The sequence below is a fragment of the Rhinatrema bivittatum genome, chromosome 3 (assembly GCF_901001135.1).
Source record: "Rhinatrema bivittatum chromosome 3, aRhiBiv1.1, whole genome shotgun sequence".
In the NCBI taxonomy this organism is placed as follows: Eukaryota; Metazoa; Chordata; class Amphibia; order Gymnophiona; family Rhinatrematidae; genus Rhinatrema; species Rhinatrema bivittatum.
In genome coordinates, this window is record NC_042617.1 from 237,810,062 (window position 1) to 237,832,219 (window position 22,158).

Sequence of the window (22,158 nt, forward strand, 5' to 3'; positions counted from 1 at the left end):
AGCTTGATGGACACTCTACCTGGGCAACAACAAGCAATGCCTACCATTGCCTACCATGGGGATACAAATACCTGTCTAGGGAGTAGGATATATAGCAAGGCTCTCTCTCTCTCTCTCTCTCTCTCTCTCTCTCTCTCTCTGTGAGACCTAAGAGCGGACATAGGCTGTTCGTGCAGTGCGATGATTCTTTGGTTGGTTTTAACGCGCACCGCGAAGATATGTCGCAAATTGCGAAAACATCGCCGCACGCGATGTTTCTCCACTGCATGAAAAAAGCATCATTTGCATGGGACACGCCCCTTAATGTGTTACCAATGCGATATTGGTAAATGAGGCCCATAATCTGCTAAGGTTATAGGCATAGGGTTTCAGCTATGAGGGGAGGATAGTTCTTTCTTAGGTTTGTGGCTCAAGGCCTTTCCCCCATGGCTGTGCACCTGAACCCGTGCTCCTGAGTTTATCCATAGTTGGGGCCAGGGGCATCTCTGACTGGAGAGGGGTCCCTTCACTCAGTTCTGGCTAATTTTGCCTTGTTTTCCAGCTAGCAGAGCTGCCAGAAGCTGTACCAGAGACAGCTGATTTTATAGGTGGTATCTTGGCAGCAGTGGAGGTAAGTGTAATGACAGGAAAGGGGTTAGAAGCTGAGACCTTGACAATAATCTGAGAACTCTCTGGGTTCACCTAGAGACTCCAGGAATTTTTCTATAGTACATACAAATTTATCTCATGCATATTCATTGTGCATATCCTAAAAACTGACTGGCTATGAGGCCAACAGGACAGGTTTGGGAAGCCCTGAGCTAAAAGCTTGGTAATATTTAGGTTTTGAGTAAAATATAACTGGTGCTCTACTCTCTTTCTTGCCCCTAGCTCTGTTGGATCCTGCCTAAGAGTGTTTCATTCCTATTGCCCAGCCTTTCATTCTTTTAAATCAGGTGTAGGCAACTCTGCTTCTGTTTTCCAGGACATCCATGATGAACATGCATGAGATAAATTTGCATACAATGGAAACAGTGCATGCAAATATAGTCCATGCATATTCCTGAAATATCCTGGAAGCCAGACCTGTTTGTGGCACTCCAAGACTAGAATTGCCTACTTCTGTTCTAAATGGTGTAGACAATGGGGAATGGGGACATAAGAACATAAGAACATAAGAAAATGCCATACTGGGTCAGACCAAGGGTCCATCAAGCCCAGCATCCTGTTTCCAACAGTGGCCTTAATTTGAAAAGAATATATGTTTTAATTAATACAAAATGCTGAACAAAAGTGTGTTGTGCTCCAAATAAATCAATTAAAACTACAGCAGACAATACTCAGGGAAGTGAGTTACAAAAAATAAACTGTGAAAGTAAAACTCACAAAAAAAAAAACCTGCACTCTCTATGACCCTGTTCTGCTCAAGGGATGGGAGAGCAGGTGCCTGCTACTGCAGCTGGGGTTTTGTATGTCAGTCCCAGCTACAGTAGCTGAAGAAACTGGGAGACTGAACAAAATAAAGAGGTAAAAGAAAGTTGCTCGCTTTTTAAATAAGTTAAATAAGCAAAACGTGTGGGGGAGGGGAAAATAAAATAACTAACAGGCCGATACAGTACAGTGTGCTCCGGCGGAGCGCACTGTTAACCCGCGTTTGGACGCGCTAGCTTTACCCCTTATTCAGTAAGGAGTAATAGCGCATCGAAAACGCGCGTCCAACCCCACCCCCCCCCCGAAACTAATAGCGCCCGCAACATGCAAATGCATGTTGATGGCCCTATTAGTTATTCCCGCGCGATACAGAAAGTAAAATGTGCAGCCAAGCCGCACATTTTACTTTCAGAAATTAGCGCCTACCCAAAGGCACCAGGAAAGTGTACAGAAAAGCAGTAAAAATTGCTTTTCTGTACACCCTCCAACTTAATATCATGGCGATATTAAGTCAGAGGTCCCAAAAGTTAAAAATAATTAAAAAAAAAAATTCAAACTCGCTGACAGCCGCCACTCCTGTCATAAAAGAGGCGCTAGGGTCGCGCTAGTGTCCCTAGCGCCTCTTTTTACCGTGGGCCCTCATTTGAATACTAAATCACGCGCACAGGAGAGTGGCCTGTGTGCGCGCCGGGAGAGCGCCCGTTTGTAAAGCTGGAACTAGAGTGAACACCACCTCTAACAAGAATAGCAGTTATTATTTTACAGGTTCATCGGTCCAAAAGAAAAAAGGCAGCACTAGACTAGATCTTCAGGGATGCACTGGGATAAATCCAGGTCTGGATTAGCCTCAGGTGAATACCCTATTCCAGAGGTTCCCAAACCTGTCCTGGGTGACCCTCAGCCAGCCATCTTTTCAGCATATCCACAACGAATATGCATGGACTAAAATCTGCATGCTATAGAGGCATTGCATACACATTTATCTCATGCATATTCGTTGTGGATATCCTGAAAATAAGTTTGGAAACCACTATCCTATTCAAAATCATGTTTAGATTCTGTCTATGTGTACTCTCTATGCCAGATGAATCTACTTTAAACTGTTAAGAAGAAAGTCACAAACTATTTTTTCTTGTTGCTTTCCTGTGCTCCAGTGGAAATTCCATGCAATTAAAGAACCTTATTAGTCCTTCCTATACTCCAGGACGACAGTGCTTGCATTCTTGGCCAGTGTTTCCCAACCCTCTCTTGAAGTCACACACCTAACCAGTCGGATTTTCAGGATATCCATAATGAATATGCATGAGAGAAATTTGCGTACTCTGGGTCTCCATTGTATGCAGATCTATCTCATGCATATTCATTGTAGCAATCCTGAAAACCTGTTTGGATAGGTGTGCCTCCAAGACAAGGTTCGGAAACACTGGTCTGGGCAGATGTATTCAAATTTTGCTTGAGTTCAAGAACTGCTGTAATTTTGTCTGCATTTTTACTTTTGAAAATATTGGGATACTTTCAGCAATAAATCTGGAGCACGTTTTGTATTTAAGCAAAACTTTGACCTCTACTTTTATGGAACTCAAAACTTGTTGATTTCGTGTTGATGGATTTTATCTATAATTTTATATTTGTTGGTATCGTGATGCATTTGTTATTTTTATGAATGCCTTGGAATCTGCACTGGACATTTTACTGGATTTCTGTGGAATAAAAGTGCACCAATAATAAATTAAAGCTTCCTAAATAGGCATTTTAAAAATAACCTAATATTTGAAAAGCTGATATAAATAGCCCACTTCTTTTGTGCCACCAGGTGATTAGGCTGGCAAAATCATAAGAAACAGTTTTATTAAATTTTGATTGGTAAATGTGTTGCAAGAGATCAATAAACAATGGCAAAGCATTCTACTGTTAAACACAGTAATATTTCTCCGCAACTCTATGTCTTTTTGCATGATGCTATTAGAAAAGTTTCTAATGCTTTGCCAGAGTAGATGAACATTCCATGGCCAGCTCAGGTTACAAACGAGGTGGGGGATAATCACATAGAACAAGTCTCTTAGCTCCACCTGTTGTACAGAGGCGTTGATTGAGCTACCTGCTTTTTCTTGCGCAACCATTCCAGCAAGGGGGCCCCTTAGGAGGTGTACAGGAGAATTCTCATTAACCAAAAGCTAGAGAACTTATCATGGCAACCAGCGGTGCAAACCCAGAAAATGTTTATGGAGATGTTAGTGCGTTGCCATCTGGGCTGAATGTATTCACAAGCTTTCCCGATGTTCTCATGATAACCGACTTTGTGAGTATGGTAGTATCCCTCATTCATTGTAACAGTGTATTGCTAGATATAAAACTAACAGAGCAATTGGACTGTAGGTTAGGGCTGCAGAGACTTGCTGGTTTTATTTTTAACGTTTTAGAGAAGCAGTATCAGTGCGCTCTTATACAGTGCAGACAAATCTAATTCCTGCGAGTCTATAGTATCTCAGAACCAGAAGCAGCAAGACAGCATTGCCCACTTTTCTCAATATTAGCTTAAAAAGTCTGAAAATGTGCCTTTCTTTTTAAATCGAAACTTATGACTTATAGCTCTCATTTTTTTCATTTAATAAAGCATGTCGATTTTGTACAATCTATAACTCTTGGGTGTTGTTCTGCATCTTCCTTCTGTATAAAGTTATGCATGCTGACAGTACGTTTTAGAAATGATAGTAAATTGAATGTTTCCAGATTGGGGTCCTGTCTTTCTGCAGTATTTTGGTAAATAGATCTACCAATACACTTTCACATAACACACAGGGAAACAAAATACGGGTGAGTAAGGGGAAGGGTGCTAGAGATTGCTATTGCATTCAGCAACAAGATATTTGAGAAAAAGCCTTTTGGTTATTTTTTTTTGTGCCATACAAAATACCAGTACACTATTATTGCATGTATGCGATGGATATGAAAAGCAATTTGGTCGATCTTGGTGTGCATATATTTCTAGTTTCTGTTCTGTTTACGCATGATGTTTTAGATTAATTGCACTGTAATCCTTTTCTATCCAATATTAATCTGTCAGTGATTAATATTGGAGCTCTGCACTTTCATGTGCAGAGCTCCATTGGGTGCTGCAGCTGCTATTTGACTGGTAGGGTTCTCGTTAACAATAGCTCGTACCTTTCTGTTAGTAGACTGACAGTCTGGTTTTAACCTGTTTGAGCAATAATGCAAGCAGTTTTTAGGTTCAGTAAATAAGTTATTGTGTTTTTCTTTACTCTCATTACATTTTTTTTTGCCATGATTCGTCGCTTCTTTTTTTTAATGAACTTTCTCTTGTTTTCTTCTATACTCGGCACAAGCATTGCTATGGGGTAGGGGCAGGGGTGGGTCAATGCCCCTCTGCACTCCCCCCCTCTGAAAAATTGATTACCTACCCTTTGATAGTTGTGGCACAGCTGTCTTTCCTCCATGCAGCACAGAAGGTCCACTTGCCCTGGGCTCTAATAACCTGTTTTAAAATGGAGCCCAGCATGGCACTGGCAGAACTGGAGTTGTAGGGCTGGAAGGAAATGCTTCTCAGCGTCCTGCGGCTTTTCCCACCTCCAAAGATTCATTGGCTCATTCTGCTCAGAAGAAAGAATGAGCTGCTGTAAATGGAAGAAGTTGCTGTAGGTTAGGGTGGCCAACTTTACCACAGACCACAACTGGACACTTGAGTACTCTGGAGTGGGGGGGAGGGGGGAGGAATCACAAGGAGGCGTGTTTGTTCCCCCTCATTTGCATTAATGTGCATACATTTCAGCTCATCCACCTTGATCTCATGGGATCAGGCCTATTGTAACATGCATTGTTTGTGGGGTTGGCCCTGAGAAAGTCATGAATAAATTAAATTACTATTACAAAATGGTAAACTTACTAAACAAAAACAGGATGAACAGTGTTTTTTTCCTACTTTAACTGTTATATTGTGAGAGAAAATGACACTGAACAAACTGCAATTTACAAAAGCTTCTTAATGCAAATAAAAAATTTTATTAATTGAAATCTGTTACAGATTCCTCAACAGCCAGCACTCAAACAGTAACAAACTTACTCATAAAAAGGCAACACTACAAATATTACACCAGACCCTAAAACACCAATACACTTCCTATTATGGAAAAAGAACAAACCAAGTTGCAATAGATTCCTACACAGAAGCTACATGATAGCTACCTCACCTCAGTCACACATGCAGTGTCAGACACTTGTCAAAAACAGAATAAAGAGACCATAGTATAAATAAAAACATATGACAAGAACTGAACTGGAAACGCAACTCTACAGGCAGTGACACTCCTGTCACTGTGCCTGTCATTCGGTGCACACATATATACACTCACAGGCCGCGTCCAGGTCATTAGCTGCTTACTGCTCCTCGGCTGAGCCTACCGGTGCCTTCCTTGTCTTCAGCTGTGAGCGGCTTGACTGCTAGAAATACTACATACAACCTACTTGCTCTCAGAATCCTTCACCTTGGTCTCACATCCAGAACAACACAAACCCTCATCAAGTACCGAATAAGGTATCACAAAATTGTAGATAGGAACATTCCGGCAAAAACTAAATTCTTTGTTCTGCTATCCACTCCAGTTTCTCATACACACCCTCTCCTTCACCTCCCCTGCCCTTTCTGTTCCCTGCAGGCAGAAGAAAAATGGGAGAACAAGAGAAAGGGAGGGGATGAATTAGGGAGCAGGGGGGCTTTTTTTTTTTTTTTTTTTTTGGGTTTGTTTGTTTACATTGTGCTTCATCTGCTCCAGGCTCACCCAAGTTCCTTTTCCTTGAATGCTGCCTGGGAGAGGCTGGAATAGGAAGCAGAGGGATTCTAGGCACTAGATTGAACAGGGCAGAGCCACTGGGGTCTCCTTCCACTTCACAGCATTCTGTTCGCAGAGCACCCAAGGCCTCCCTCGTCTTCAGCTGCGAATGGGAGGGGCTCCATTCATGGCGCACCCGGCACCTCCATCATGTTGAGCCACGAAAGGGATGGGCTCCAATCGCAGCGCACCCGGCACTTCCATCATCTTGAGCCATGAACAGGATGGGCTCCATTCGTGGCGCACCCAGAACCTCCATCGTCTTGAGCCGCGAACAGGATGGGTTCCATTCGCGGCGCACCCGGCACTTTCATCATCTTGAGCCGCGAACGGGATGAGCTCCATTCATGTTGCACCCGGCACCTCCATCATCTTGAGCCGCGAACGGGATGGGCTCCATTCGCAGCGCATCCAGTGCTTCCATCATCTTCACCCTTTGCTTGACTGGATTTTACAGTGTCCAGTTACCGTTTGTAACTGGACAATATAACAGGCTGCAAAACCAGGTAGTCTGGTCGAAAACCGGGCAGTTGGCCACCTTACTGTAGGTGGGAGAAGCCGGAGAGCAGCAACAGACAGCACAAAAATGAGGAAAATAGTTAGAAAAACGGAAAAGGTGGTGCTGCAAAGGTTAAAGGTGTTCAACAGGCATAGACATTGTTTAAAAATGCAATCCTAGAGGTGCAGTCCAGAAATATTCCACGCTTTAAGAAAGGTGGAAGGAAGGCAAAACGATTACCATCATGGTTAAAAGATGAGGTGAAAGAGGCTATTTTAGCCAAAAGAAATCCTTCAAAAATTGGAAGAAGGATCCATTTGAAGAAAATAGGATAAAACATAAGCAATGTCAAGTTAAGTGTAAAATATTGATAAGACAGGCGAAGAGAGAATTTGAAATGAAGTTGGCCATAGAGGCAAAAACTCATAATAAAAGCTTTTTAAAATATATCCGAAGCAAGAAACCTGTGAGGTAGTCGGTTGGACCATTAGATGACCGAGGGGTTAAAGGCCATTGCAGAAAGACTAAATTAATTCTTTGCTTCTGTATTTTCTAATGAGGATGTTGGGGAGATACCAGTTCCGGAAATGGTTTTCAAGGGTGATGAGTCACACGAACTGAATCAAATCACTGTGAACCTGGAAGATGTAGTAGGCCAGATTGTCAAACTAAAGAGTTGCAAATCACCTGGACTGGATGGTATGCATACTAGGGTACTGAAGGAACTAAAAAATGAAATTTCTGATCTATTAGTTAAAATTTGTAACCTATCATTAAAATCATCCATTGTACTTGGAGGGTGGCCAATGTAACCCCAATATTTAAAAAAGGCTCCAGGGGCGATGCGGGTAACTATAGACCAGTGAGCCTGACTTCACTGCCGAGAAAAATAGTGGAAACTATTCTAAAGATCAAAATCATAGAGCATATAGAAAGTCATGATTTAATGGAACACAGTCACAACATGGATTTACCCAAGGGAAGTTTTTCCTAACAAATCTGCTTCATTATTTTGAAGGGGTTAATAAACATGTGGATAAAGGTGAACCGGTATGTAGTGTATTTGGATTTTCAGAAGGTGTTTGACAAACCGGAACTTTTGGCCAGCTTGGGGGGGCCTCCTGACCCCCCCAAGCTGGCCAAAAGTTCCGGTTGGGTCCAACGGGGGTCCCGGAGCGGAGGCGCGGTGAATCACATGACGTCCGCGTCACTCCGACGTGACGCCGACGTCTCGTGCTCCTCGCAAAGGAATACAGGAATGGCTTCCTGACTCCCCGCTGGACCACCAGGGAGTTTTGGTAAGTCTTGGGGGGGTCAGGAGGGTGGGGGGTTTAAGTGTTTATTTAGGTTTGACGTATTCAACATAGCTATGTTGAATAAGTTGGAAATCGCGATCGTTGTGCCTCATCACTTTTTTAAGTTAAAAAAAAAAATAATCTCTTTTGTGAAGTAACACAAAACCCTGGATAAAACAAACTCGGTGCCTATGTAGCAAACCTGCCTTCAAACAAGTATAACTAGGCAGTGAGTGATTGAATTAAGTAACAGCGGCCAGTAGGGATGTGAATCGTTTTTTAACGATTAAAATTATCGTCCGATATTTTTAATATCATCTTAAATCGTTATAGAACACAATACAATAGAAATTCTAACGATTTATCGTTAAAAATTGTTAAATCGTGTTAGTGCACACTAACTCCCTTTAGTGCGCACTAACAGAAAATGATACAAATTGACACTTTCCAGGTCAGTAAAGGTCAGTTAGGAATGAATATGTATTCCTATTGGCTGGCTGCCCTCTTATCTATTGATGTTACCAAGGTTCCAACTGAGGTGATGGTTGGGGGGATGGGAAATGGAAACTGTTGGTAGTTGACAAAAAAAAGTAATGTGATCAGTCAATATGACTAGAACTTGTGCCCTAGGATGGTGAAGTCTGAGACAGCTCCCTCCCTGCATTACTAGTGAGAGGCTGGCTTCACAGACAGGGGGGAGCTGCCTGATCCTCACTCCTGACTTCCCCCATGTCCCAGCTAGTGAATGGTGTGTGGGTGAGGGGGGGGGGGAGGATGGTGAAGTCTGAGACAGCTCCCTCCCTGCATTACTAGTGAGAGGCTGGCTTCACAGACAAGGGGGAGATGATGACTCTCACTCCTGACTTCCCCCATGTCCCAGCTAGTGAATGGTGTGTGGGTGAGGGGGGGGGGGGGGGGATGGTGAAGTCTGAGACAGCTCCCTCCCTGCATTACTAGTGAGAGGCTGGCTTCACAGACAGGGGGGAGCTGCCTGACCCTCACTCCTGACTTCCCCCATGTCCCAGCCAGTGAATGGTGTGTGGGTGAGGGGGGGGGGAGGATGGTGAAGTCTGAGACAGCTCCCTCCCTGCATTACTAGTGAGAGGCTGGCTTCACAGACAGGGGGGAGCTGCCTGATCCTCACTCCTGACTTCCCCCATGTCCCAGCTAGTGAATGGTGTGTGGGTGAGGGGGGGGGGGAGGATGGTGAAGTCTGAGACAGCTCCCTCCCTGCATTACTAGTGAGAGGCTGGCTTCACAGACAAGGGGGAGATGATGACCCTCACTCCTGACTTCCCCCATGTCCCAGCTAGTGAATGGTGTGTGGGTGAGGGGGGGGGGGGAGGATGGTGAAGTCTGAGACAGCTCCCTCCCTGCATTACTAGTGAGAGGCTGGCTTCACAGACAGGGGGGAGCTGCCTGACCCTCACTCCTGACTTCCCCCATGTCCCAGCTAGTGAATGGTGTGTGGGTGAGGGGGGGGGGGGAGGATGGTGAAGTCTGAGTCAGCTCCCTCCCTGCATTACTAGTGAGAGGCTGGCTTCACAGACAGGGGGGAGCTGCCTGACCCTCACTCCTGACTTCCCCCATGTCCCAGCTAGTGAATGGTGTGTGGGTGAGGGGGGGGGGGGAGGATGGTGAAGTCTGAGACAGCTCCCTCCCTGCATTACTAGTGAGAGGCTGGCTTCACAGACAGGGGGGAGCTGCCTGACCCTCACTCCTGACTTCCCCCATGTCCCAGCCAGTGAATGGTGTGTGGGTGAGGGGGGGGGGGGGGAGGATGGTGAAGTCTGAGACAGCTCCCTCCCTGCATTACCAGTGAGAGGCTGGCTTCACAGACAGGGGGGAGCTGCCTGACCCTCACTCCTCTGGGGTATTGTGATCTTCCTGCACACAGTGCCCTATCCCTATTAATACCAGGAGTGTTGTGATCTTCCTGCACGCAGTGCCCTATCCCTATTAATACCAGGAGTGTTGTGATCTTCCTGCACGCAGTGCCCTATCCCTAATACCAGGGGTGTTGTGATCTTCCTGCATGCAGTGCCCTATCCCTGATACCGGGATGTGTGCAAGAAGATCACAACACCCCCGGTATCAGGAATAGGGCACTGTGTGCAGGAAGATCACAACACCCCCGGTATCAGGAATAGGGCACTGTGTGCAGGAAGATCACAACACCCCCGGTATCAGGGATAGGGCACTGTGTGCAGGAAGATCACAACACTCCTGGTATTAATAGGGATAGGGCACTGTGTGCAGGAAGATCACAACACCCCTGGTGCCAGGGTTAGGGCACTGTGTGCAGGAAGATCACAACACTCCTGGTATTAATAGGGATAGGGCACTGTGTGCAGGAAGATCACAATACCCCTGGTATCAGGGTTAGGGCACAAGTTCTAGTCACATTGACTGATCACATTACTTGTTTTGTCAAGCTACCAACTGTTTCCATTTCCCATCCCCCATATACTGTCAGTGGGAACCTTGATAACATGAATAAATAAGAGGGCAGCCAATAGGAATACATATTCATTCCTAAACTGACCTTAACTGACCTGAAAAGTGTCAAATTGTATCATTTTCAGTTAGTGCGCACTAACTCGAGTTAGTGCGCACTAATCGGAAAAAACGATTTTTAACGATTTTTTAACTAAGAAATCGTGCCTAACACGATTTTCTTGCCCTGCCATACGATTTCTATCGTTAAGACGATATGGAAAACGATTCACATCCCTAGCGGCCAGCAACTTGAGGTACCTTAATTTTTTGAAACGGGATGCAAATTGTACAAGTACAGCAGCAGGACAACTTTAATTTTATAGGGCTGCTGATTTGAAACTCACTGAGATTCCTAGACAAGCCATGAACTCAGAGGAAGAAAGCAGCAGATGGTGTGAATGAGCAGTGCGTGAGGTACAGCAAATCTATTTACCTTTAATTTCAAGAGAATTGTGCTGCATAATATTCTCTGCCCGTGCCAAACTAAGAAAATCATAGGCACGCATCAGTGGCAAGCCTGCACCATGGCCACAGGAGTCACTGTGCTGGAGGAGTAGGAGTTGAAGAGGAGAGCCAGCCCTGCGAGGACACGTAGGAAGCACAGAGGCAGCAGCTGCCTTGCACACAATCAAGGGCCAACTTGAGACAGTGGGAAAGGAAAGGAACAGGCTAGAAGGGATGCAGGACATTCACACTTCAACTAAAGATGACCAATGGCAGAAGGACCCAACGCTCTTTGCATGAACACGTGTCTCTGTCTCTCCTGCAGCTGCGCCAGAATAGAGTGGGCAGGTGAGTGGCAGGTGACATGAGTTTATCATCCTCACCACTGATTGGCCCCAACCTTTCTAGACAGTTTTTCCACTGATTTTCTCCCATTTTTGTTATAATTATTATTTATTAATTCCCAGGGAAAATAAAATAAAAACTGAAAACTTAAGGGCCCTACTCATGTTTGGATGTTTTTATCATATCTGTTTTCTCCATCTTCTCCTCCAGGGTATATATTGTATATTTACTAGGGATGTGAATCATTTTTGACGATTTAAAATATCGTCCGATATATTTTAAATCGTCAAAAATCATTAGAGCCGCGATACAATAACAATTCCCCCAATTTATCGTCAAAAAATTGTAAATCAGGGGAAGGGGGAGGGGAAGGGGGAGGGCGGGAAAACTGGCACACTAAAACAATCCTAAAACCCACCCCGACACTTTAAAAGAAATCCCCCACCCTCCCGAACCCCCCCAAAATGCCTTAAATTACCTGGGGTCCAGAGGAAGGGTCCCGGTGTGATCTTTTACTCTCGGACCTCCAGTGCTTGCAGAAATGGCGCCAGCGCTACCTTTGCCTTGTCATATGACAGGTCAAAGGTAGCGCCGGCGCCATTTTGTTTTTTGTCCCCCGAGGTCAGGAGCATAGGAGATCGCTCCCAGACCCCCGCTGGACCCCCAGGGACTTTTGGCCAGCTTGGGGGGGCCTCCTGACCCCCACAAGACTTGCCAAAAGTCTAGCAGGGGTCCAGAACGACCTCCTGCAGTCGAATCGTGTTGTCTACGGCCGGCGCCATTTTGCGCCGCCATTTTGCGCAAAATGGCGCCGGCCGTAGACAACACGATTCGACTGCAGGAGGTCGTTCCGGACCCCCGATGGACTTTTGGCAAGTCTTGTGGGGGTCAGGAAGCCCCCCCAAGCTGGCCAAAAGTCCCTGGGGGTCCAGCGGAGGTCCGGGAGCGATCTCATAAGAACATAAGAAAATGCCATACTGGGTCAGACCAAGGGTCCATCAAGCCCAGCATCCTGTTTCCAACAGTGGCCAATCCAGGCCATAAGAACCTGGCAAGTACCCAAAAACTGGCTATTCCATGTAACCATTGCTAATGGCAGTGGCTATTCTCTAAGTGAACTTAATAGCAGGTAATGGACTTCTCCTTCAAGAACTTATCCAATCCTTTTTTAAACACAGCTATACTAACTGCACTAACCACATTCTCTGGCAACAAATTCCAGAGTTTAATTGTGCGTTGAGTAAAAAAGAACTTTCTCCGATTAGTTTTAAATGTGCTCCATGCTAACTTCATGGAGTGCCCCCTAGTCTTTCTACTATCCGAAAGAGTAAATAACCGATTCACATCTACCCGTTCTAGACCTCTCATGATTTTAAACACCTCTATCATATCCCCCCTCAGTCGTCTCTTCTCCAAGCTGAAAAGTCCTAACCTCTTTAGTCTTTCCTCATAGGGGAAAATGGCGCCGGCCATATGCTGTATGGCCGGCGCCATTTTCCGTACGGAAAAACGATTCAAATGCAGGAAGTCGTTCCCGGACCCCCGCTGGACCCCCAGGGACTTTTGGCCAGCTTGGGGGGGCCTCCTGACCCCCACAAGACTTGCCAAAAGTCCATCGGGGGTCCGGAACGACCTCCTGCAGTCGAATCGTGTTGTCTACGGCCGGCGCCATTTTGCGCAAAATGGCGGCGCAAAATGGCGCCGGCCGTAGACAACACGATTCGACTGCAGGAGGTCGTTCTGGACCCCTGCTAGACTTTTGGCAAGTCTTGTGGGGGTCAGGAGGCCCCCCCAAGCTGGCCAAAAGTCCCTGGGGGTCCAGCGGGGGTCCGGGAGCGATCTGCCGCGAATCGTTTTTCCGTACGGAAAAACGATTCGCATGCAGGAAGTCGTTCCCGGACCCCCGCTGGACTTTTGGCAAGTCTTGTGGGGGTCAGGAGGCCCCCCCAAGCTGGCCAAAAGTCCCTGGGGGTCCAGCGGGAGTCCTGGAGCGATCTCCTACGCTCCTGACCTCGGGGGACAAAAACAAAATGGCGCCGGCGCTACCTTTGACCTGTCGTATGACAAGGCAAAGGTAGCGCCGGCGCCATTTCTACAAGCAATGGAGGTCCGAGAGTAAAAGATCACACCGGGACCCTTCCTCTGGACAACAGGTAATTTAAGGCATTTTGGGGGGGTTCGGGAGGGTGGGGGATTTATTTTAAAGGGTCGGGGTGGGGTTTTAGGGTTGTTTTAGTGTGCCGGTTTTCCCGCCCTCCCCCCCACTGGACCCCAGGTAATTTAAGGCATTTTGGGGGGGGTTCGGGAGGGTGGGGGATTTATTTTAAAGGGTCGGGGTGGGTTTTAGGGATGTTTTACTGTGTCGGTTTTCGATTTACACGATTTTCACGATTTTCACGATTTTCACGATATTTAAAAAACCCAAACGGCGACGATCCGATTCCCTCCCCCTCCCAGCTGAAATCGATCATTAAGACGATCGATCACACGATTCACATCTCTAATATTTACGTCTTTCAGTCGCATGTCTTGGAGCTATAATACAGACTTTGCACCATTTGTGCATCTCCTCTGGATTTAGGGGCAGAAATCAAATTGCCTGTATTGGTGCAAACTTCACTGGTAGTTTTTTACATCCAGGTTTTCCCCAGGCAAAAATACCTTTTGGGTATTTTTTCTGGCCAAGAACATGTGTAGTTGCCTCCCCCAACCTAACCCAACTTGCAGGAATGCCTCCAAACAATCAACGTGGACAAAATTACATGTATTGTTGAACAGTATTTCATGATTTTACCAGCATAGAGGATGGGCAGTTTTCAAAAAGCCCATTTCTACGAGTAAAACTGCTTTTACCTGTGGAAATGACTTAGAGCATTCAAAGGGTAACTTTCAGTCTAGCTAAGCACCTTAAGAGCTTGTTTGCTAGACTGACTTCAGTTATTCAAATAGCTGAAATATTTTCAATTACAGAAAACTTTGTCCGGTGGATGTGTTTCTTTTACATAGCAAAACCTGTCTTTCTAAGATGGAAAGATTACAATATAAAAGCAAAATATGTACAAAAAAATTGCATGGAATGCCCAAGTAGGAAGGAATGCATACTTAATTAGTTCCAGAACCAAAGAGGAGGAACTAAGCCATCACACTAGTATTGGTATACAGCAAACAACTAAGGAGGTGCCCACAAGATGCTGGGAGGGGGAGGGGGAAGTCAGCATGTAGGGAGGAAAGATGGAGCAAGGGAAAAAGTACTTGGGAGAGGGAATAGAGGTGTGGGAAGCAGGCGAGAGTGCCTGGAGGGAGGGAGGGAAGAAAGAGTACCTGGAGGGGGTGAAAGAAGCACTCGCCAGGTTCTCCAGTAGAATAATATGTCATGGGTGGGGATCAGTTGGGAAGTGCCATAAAAAAAGGTTCACAAGATGCCATTTTCCTAGTGCCAGCCCTGTAGGCACTCCATTATTTACATCTCCACTGGGAAAACTGACCATTTAGTCCTACTCTTTGTTTCCCATTCACAGTAGTATGATACCTCCTGTCTGATGGTTTTTAATTTACTCAGGAGCCTCTCATAAAGGACTTGTATCAAATGTATTCTTAAAATTTAAATACAGTATTTCAACTGGTTCATCCTTATCTACATGCTTATTTACAGTATATCCTTGCAGAATTCTAACAGATTAGTAAGGTACAACGTCCCTTTGCTAAATTCATGCTGGCTATTTGCCCATTAAGCTATGTTTATCCATATATCCTTGACAATCATTTCCACTGTTGTGTCTAGACCAATTTTTAATCCACTGATCTGTAGCTTCCAGGATTGCCCCTGGAACCTTTTAAAAAATTGGTGTTAAGAACATGCCATACTGGGTCAGATCAAGGGTCCATCAAGCCCAGCATCCTGTTTCCAACATAGGCCAAATCAGGCCACAAGAACCTGGCAAGTACCCAAAAATGAAGTCTATTCCATGTTACTGTTGCTAGTAATAGCAGTGGCTATTTTCTAAGTCAACTTAATTAATAGCACGTAATGGACTTCCTCCAAGAACTTATCCAATCCTTTTTTAAACCCAGCTATACTAACTGCACTAACTACATCCCCTGGCAATAAATTCCAGAGCTTAATTGTACGTTGAGAGGAAAAGAACTTTCTCCGATTAGTTTTAAATGTGCCACATGCTAACTTCATGGAGTGCCCCCTAGTCTTTCTAATATCTGAAAGAGTAAATAACTGATTCACATTTACCCGTTCTAGTCCTCTCATGATTTTAAAGACCTCTAACATACCCCCCCCCCCCCCCTCAGCCGTCTGTTCTCCAAGTTGAACAGTCCTAACCTCTTTAGTCTTTCCTCATTTTGGTAAGAACATAAGAAAATGCCATACTGGGTCAGACCAAGGGTCCATCAAGCCCAGCATCCTGTTTCCAACAGTGGCCAATCCAGGCCATAAGAACCTGGCAAGTACCCAAAAACTAAGTCTATTCCATGTAACCATTGCTAATGGCAGTGGCTATTCTCTAAGTGAACTTAATAGCAGGTAATTGACTTCTCCTCCAAGAACTCATCCAATCCTTTTTTAAACACAGCTATACTAACTGCACGAACCACATTCTCTGGCAACAAATTCCAGAGTTTAATTGTGCGTTGAGTAAAAAAGAACTTTCTCCGATTAGTTTTAAATGTGCCCCATGCTAACTTCATGGAGTGTCCCCTAGTCTTTCTACTATCCGAAAGAGTAAATAACCGATTCACATCTACCCGTTCTAGACCTCTCATGTACCTTCTCTGTACCTTCTCCATCACAACTATATCTTTTTTGAGATGCGTCGACCAGAATTGTACACAGTATTCAAGGTGCGGTCTCACCATGGAGCGATACAGAGGCTTTATGACATTTTCCGTTTTATTCACCATTCCCTTTCTAATAATTCCCTTTCTAATAATTCTAATAATAATTACACTGACTACACGCTAGTCCTCATGTACAGATCTGTAATTTCCTACTTGAGGTCCTTCAGAACTCTGCAGTGAATTGCATTCTCATGCTGATGATTTGTTACTATTGAGTTTGTCAATTTGCTCCAGTACTTCTTCCAGTTTCATATTGATTTGCTTCAGTTTTTCTGCGTCCTCACCTACAAAGAATGGTTCCAACAGGGATATTTCCCAAACATCCTCTGTGGTGATGATCAAAATGAAAATTTATTCAGTTTTTCTCCCTCAGCACCTCTTTTACCACATGGTCTTTGATGTGTGTGTCTTTTGGTATACTTAATGTTAGTTTTCATCTTGGTAGTTCTTTTGGCTTCCCTTATTAATGTTTAGTCTTTAATTTGTCTGTGCTTCTGTTCTTCCTTATTTTCTTTAGAGGAAAGTTGAAAGATTTTTTCCTGATTACATTTGTACTTGGAATTCCTTTTCTTCCTGCTACACCGGTCTGGACCAATGGGATATGTCATCACAGCTGCCGAAGACAGAGACCACACCTCTTTTTTTTCCCTCGTGCCTCTACTGCTAGGTTCAGGAGGGATGTGAATCTAAATAGTTGCCAGTAGTCTGTCTCCAGCAGAGTCAGCAACAGAGGGCTCAAAAAAAAGAGAGCGAGAGGAAGATTTTCTTCCAGAGCCAAGGTGCATATTTGGTCTGGTTGAGTTTGCCTGGCTCTGAGTCAATAGCTCTGAGGAGTGGATTCCGCGCTGGTAGTAGGCACCACAGGATGAATCCACAGGCTCTGCAGAGACTGTGGATCCCCTCATTGGTCTGGTTGCCTGGTAGACTACTGGGAAAACCTGGAGGGCATGCTAGCTTGAAAAAGGGGAAGTTAGAGGTCTCTTTCCCTTCTCTCCCTCCTCCCTATATTTTGTACAAAACCTCCCCCCCCAGAAAAGAAAGAGGACCCGGTTTGATAAGGAGTATAGTATCAGGATCATAGGCTGCAGGGCATGACATAAGGGGAAGACATCTTTCTCAAAAGGCCCCTGAGGTGTGAGTAGTGTGCCATGCCATTGTTGCAGCCCTAGTATGCATGCTTAAAAAAAAAATGGACACCATTGGAATGCGGGAGCAGAGGTGCATGATCTGTGGCACCAAATAGCTTCCCAGCGTCACAGACTCCTTCTGCCCTGCCTGTGACCGGGACCAGGAGATGGCCTCACCTCAAGGTGCAGTGGCCTCCCCTCTCCCAGAAAATGCAGTCCTAGGAAGAGATCCTGCTGTGCAGGAACCAGAGCATCTGAAGCAGCCCAGAACAACTCCTGCAGAGCCTGATCCCTATTCCTTCCCTGCTGGGGCCCCTGCTGGTGAGACAGCATGGGGGAAAGACCTTCCCCTTTCCTTTGGAGGGTCAGGATTGGGGCACGGAGGTGGCAGGGGTGCAGAGAGTTTTCCTCGAGTCTTGATTATGTACCAGACCTTTAAAGCCATGAAGGACCACAGTGGAAGGGCCCTCCTGGGCCATGGGAGCCTAGAGGCCAGGGGGTCAGACAAGGAGTCTTTATCTAAGCCACCACGTTCTATTCCAAAAGCCCCAGATTTTCAGACTACCTCAGCCTCTCTGGAGGACAGAGAGGACTCTGAGGCAGATGAAGGTTCTGACCATTCTTCAATGGGGAATTCAGAAGAAGGGGCATGCTCCTCTAAGGAAGAGAAATCCGCAGTTATAAGGCTCTTCCATATCTTGCCTTATTTGGATGCTTTGGCAACCTTCAGGATTTCAAACACGAATAGGGACAACCCCCTCAGATGGAGACCCTATATACTGGTTGTTCGCAAGCTGCCAAAGGCCTTCCCATTTCATGAGGCCATTTAAGAATATGGCTCTGTCAGCATGCAAATCCTCTCAGAGTGAGGGTGACTGGGCATTAAGCTGAAAGAGAAGAACATGTTATTAAAAATTCTCAGGGTGGATGGCCTGGTATCTCAGTCACCAGGAAAACGGCACAGTGTTTAAGGTCCACGGAACAGGAAGACCTGAACTAATCCTCAAACAGATCTATACCTCTAATGCTATAGCCATACAGGCAGCCATGTTTGTGGCTCTGGCTCAAACATTGGTATGCTGGATTCAGCAGCTTTCAGAAAATGGTGAATCAGCCTGTCTGGAGTTGGGAGTGGCATTCTTAGTGGACACGTTATATAATTTGATCCGAATGTCCTCTCAGGCAGTATTTTCAAGAGTGGCAACCCAGGGACTTCTGTGGTTGAACAAGTTGGCAGCAGATTTGGCATCAAAAAACTTGGTTGAAGAAGTTCTAAATAAACTGCTTGAGGAAGTTCTTAATAAATGTGTTAAGTACCTAATTGAACCCAAGCCCCAAAGGCTGTCTGTATGCTTGAAACTAGGGGGTACTCTATGAAGTTAGCATGTAGCACATTTAAAACTAATCAGAGAAAATTCTTTTTCACTCAACGTACAATTAAGCTCTGGAATTTGTTGTCAGGGGATGTGGTTAGTGCAGTTAGTGTAGCTGGGTTTAAAAAAGGTTTGCATAAGTTCTTGGAGGAGAAGTCCATTAACTGCTATTAATCAAGTTGACTTAGGGAATAGCCACTGCTTTTACTAGCATCAGTAATATAGGATATACTTAGTGTTTGGGTACTTTCCAGGTACTTGTAGCCTGGTTTGGCCACTGTTGGAAGCAGGATGCTGGACTTGATGGGCCCTTGGTCTGACCCAGTATGGCAATTTCTTCTGTTCTTATGAGTACTGTCTGACAAAACCATGGTGGTGGCATTTGTAAACAAACACGATTCCACATGCAGTGCCTTCCTGTTAAAGGAGGTAAGACTGCTCTTCATTTGGGCAGTACGGAACCTGTTACATCTTTCAACTGCAAACATTTCAGGGAGCAAAAACATCTAAGCAGACTTCCTGAGCATGAACAAGCTGGACCTGGGGGAGTGGGTGCTTAGTGAGGAGATTGGTGGGGTTTCCCGTTCATGGACTTGATGGCAAATGGGGCAAATGCCAAAACCAGCAGATTCTTCGGCAGGCAGAGTGGGGATCAAGTGGCCAAGCAAACTAATTAGACCCTAGGTGTAGATGTTTCAACCCTGGCTGCTCATAGATAGAGCAGATCTGATCATCTCTGGTTATAACCGAGTGGCAAAGAAAACCATGATATGTGAACCTAGTGAGGATCCTGGATGGCCCAACTCTCCCTCTCCCTCTGGAATACAGGCTACTATAGCAAAGTTTGATCATAATAGCAGACCTGCCCCCCCATTCTCACATCCTGGCACTTGAGAGATAGCATCTGTGTAGAAGAGGCTTTTCTATTTTTGTTATATCAACTATGCTGAAGGTAAGAACCTTGACTTCCCTAGCATATATCCAGATTTGGCACTTGTTTGAAGATTTCTGTTAATGAGCTCAAGATATCTCCCTGGAAGGTGGATCCAATCCTCTTTCTTCAAAGAGGTTTGGATAAGGGTTTGATCCTCAGCTCCCTGAATGTGCAGGTAGCAGCCATCTCTTGTTTCAGAGGTATATGCAAGAGTATTCAGATAGCTACGCACCTGGAAGTGGTTAGATACTTGTGAGGGGTAAAACAAATCCTTCCCCTGTTTAGACCAATAGTCCCACAGTGGGATCTTAATCTAGTGTTGGAGACTTTGATGAGTCCCTTTTTTTGAACCTTTAAGACCTTCGGCTGTGAAAGATTTCTCCCTGAAGACAGCATTTCTTGTTGCAATCTGTTCTGCTTGGCACATCTCAATTCTAGCCTGTGTCATGCAGGGATCTGTACCTGATGTTCTCAGCAGAGGCTGTCACTCTGTGGCCAACATGTTCTCAGCAGAGGCTGTCACTCTGTGGCCAGCATCTTCCTTCTTGTCTAAAGTAGTGTTCTCCTGTCACTTAATTTATCTCCCTCCCAGCATTCAGAGGCTTTATCTCCTGGACATTAGGTGCCTTCTGATACTTGAAGGTCAGTAATGATTTTCATAAATTTGATAATTATGCCCTTATTCCCAGAAATGGGAGGCAGCTTCCAAGGCTATGCTAGCCACATGGTTAAGGAAGCCACCTCATTCAGCACACCTGTTCAAAGGGGCACAGGCACCCTCAATGCTTAGGGGTCGATTTTAAAATAAGCGCACACATGGCCGCGCAGATTTTATAACATGCGCACACCGGTGCATGCATGTTATAAAATCCGATGGCCTCCCCAGGTTCCCTCTCAGTCAGCTGGGTAAAGTATTTAAAAATTGACTTTTAACTGGCTACTCCAAAAGTTAATGAGACAATTCCTCTGTCTATTCTTATTCAATAATAAGAATATTATTAAATATTACAAACAATAACAAATTACAAATTAACAACAAATATAACCAGATGGCACTCAATATCTGCACTCACCACCTAAAGTTTAGTTCTGCCACTGGAATGCCTCCAGCACTGTCTCTTTTCGCCAGATAAATTTTGGGTCTCCTGCCTCATTCTCCAGGAACTTTAAAAATGGCACTATCTGCCTGGAGGACAGCTCCAAAGTAGTATCACTTTGTTGCCTGCCTCTCCTGTGGTTGGTGCCATTGTACTGTTCAGCCACACCAGCCTCTAGGTGCTCTGCACTATTTTTAAAGTTCCTGGAGCCAGAGCAGGAAGGAGTGGGCTTCGCTCTTGCCTTAAGAAAGTTTCAAGGATGGCGGGAAGGGGCGTAAATGGGGCTGAGAATTGCTGACCCTTCCATCCCCTCATGAAATAAGATTAGAAAACATGAGCCAGGCAGCATCATATCTTAAATTTAGGAAGCTACTGAAAGCTTGGTTGTTTTATATGGGATTTTAACTGAATTATGTTCTGTTGGGCAAATTTTAGAACACAAAATTTAAAAACACAGCTCAATGTGTGCTTTATTGTTTTAACATTTTTTATTGATCTTTATATTTCTATTTTGCACCAATTTGATTTTGTTTAGAAAACATAAGACATGCTATACAGGGTCAGACCAAGGATCCATCAAGCACAGCATCCTGTGTCCAACAGTGGCCAAGCCAGGTCACAAATACCTGGAAAGTACCCAAACATTAAGGGGTAGATTTTAAAAACATATGCACGCGCACATGTTTTTAAAATATTATAACATGCGTGTGCCAGCGTGCATTTTATAAAATATGGGATGGCGCGCACAAGGGGGGGTTGAATAATGTATTTTTCAGGAGGCAAAGCATTGCGGCCACCCCCAGTTCCCTCCCAGATTGCTCCAATTAAGGAGCAGACTGGGAGGGAACTTCCCTACCCCCCTACCCATAATCCCTCCCTCTTCCCCTGTCCTCCCCGACTCCTTAAAAGGCTCTACCTTTCTTTTTCTTTGATTTAGAACTTATGCCAGCACCTGAACTGGCATAAGTTGAGCACGCCGGCAGGCTGCCGGCGCGCGATTCCCCAGCACAGCAGCAAAAGGCTGCTGTGCTGGCCCCCTGGACCGCCCTTTTCTGCGGCCCGGCTCTTGTACGCATAACGAAGGTTATGCTCAAGGCCCGGCCACGCACGTAACCCCTGTTTTTTATGTGTGCCAGCCATTTAAAATCGGGCCGTAAATGAATAGATCCCAAGCTCCTAATCCTTATTGATTAATAGCAGTTTATGGATTTTTGCTCTAGGAACTTATCCAAACCTTTTTTAAACCCAGCTACACTAACACCACTAACCACATCCTCTGGCAATGAATTGCAAAGCTTAATTATATGATGAGTGAAAAATAAGTTTCTCCCATTATGTTTTAAATGAGCTACTTGCTAACTTCATTGCATGCCCCTAGTCCTTGTATTACCCAAAAGAGTAAATAACTGATTCACATTTACCGGTTCAAGACCTTTCATGATT

General features: G+C 45.1%; 1 protein-coding gene across 2 annotated transcripts in view; it reads left to right on the forward strand.

The window, feature by feature from the left end:
• Nucleotides 1-22,158, forward strand: part of MAL (mal, T cell differentiation protein) — a 187,749-nt gene that overhangs the window by 79,384 nt on the left and 86,207 nt on the right. The window contains exon 1 of one of the 2 annotated variants that reach the window (XM_029594335.1): nucleotides 3,506-3,709. The exons of the other annotated variant lie outside the window; for it this stretch is intronic. Coding sequence (XP_029450195.1) covers nucleotides 3,599-3,709 — 111 coding nt within the window. The 5' untranslated portion in view covers nucleotides 3,506-3,598. Of the gene's footprint in view, nucleotides 1-3,505; nucleotides 3,710-22,158 lie in introns of those variants that run through there. 2 annotated transcript variants of the gene reach the window in all.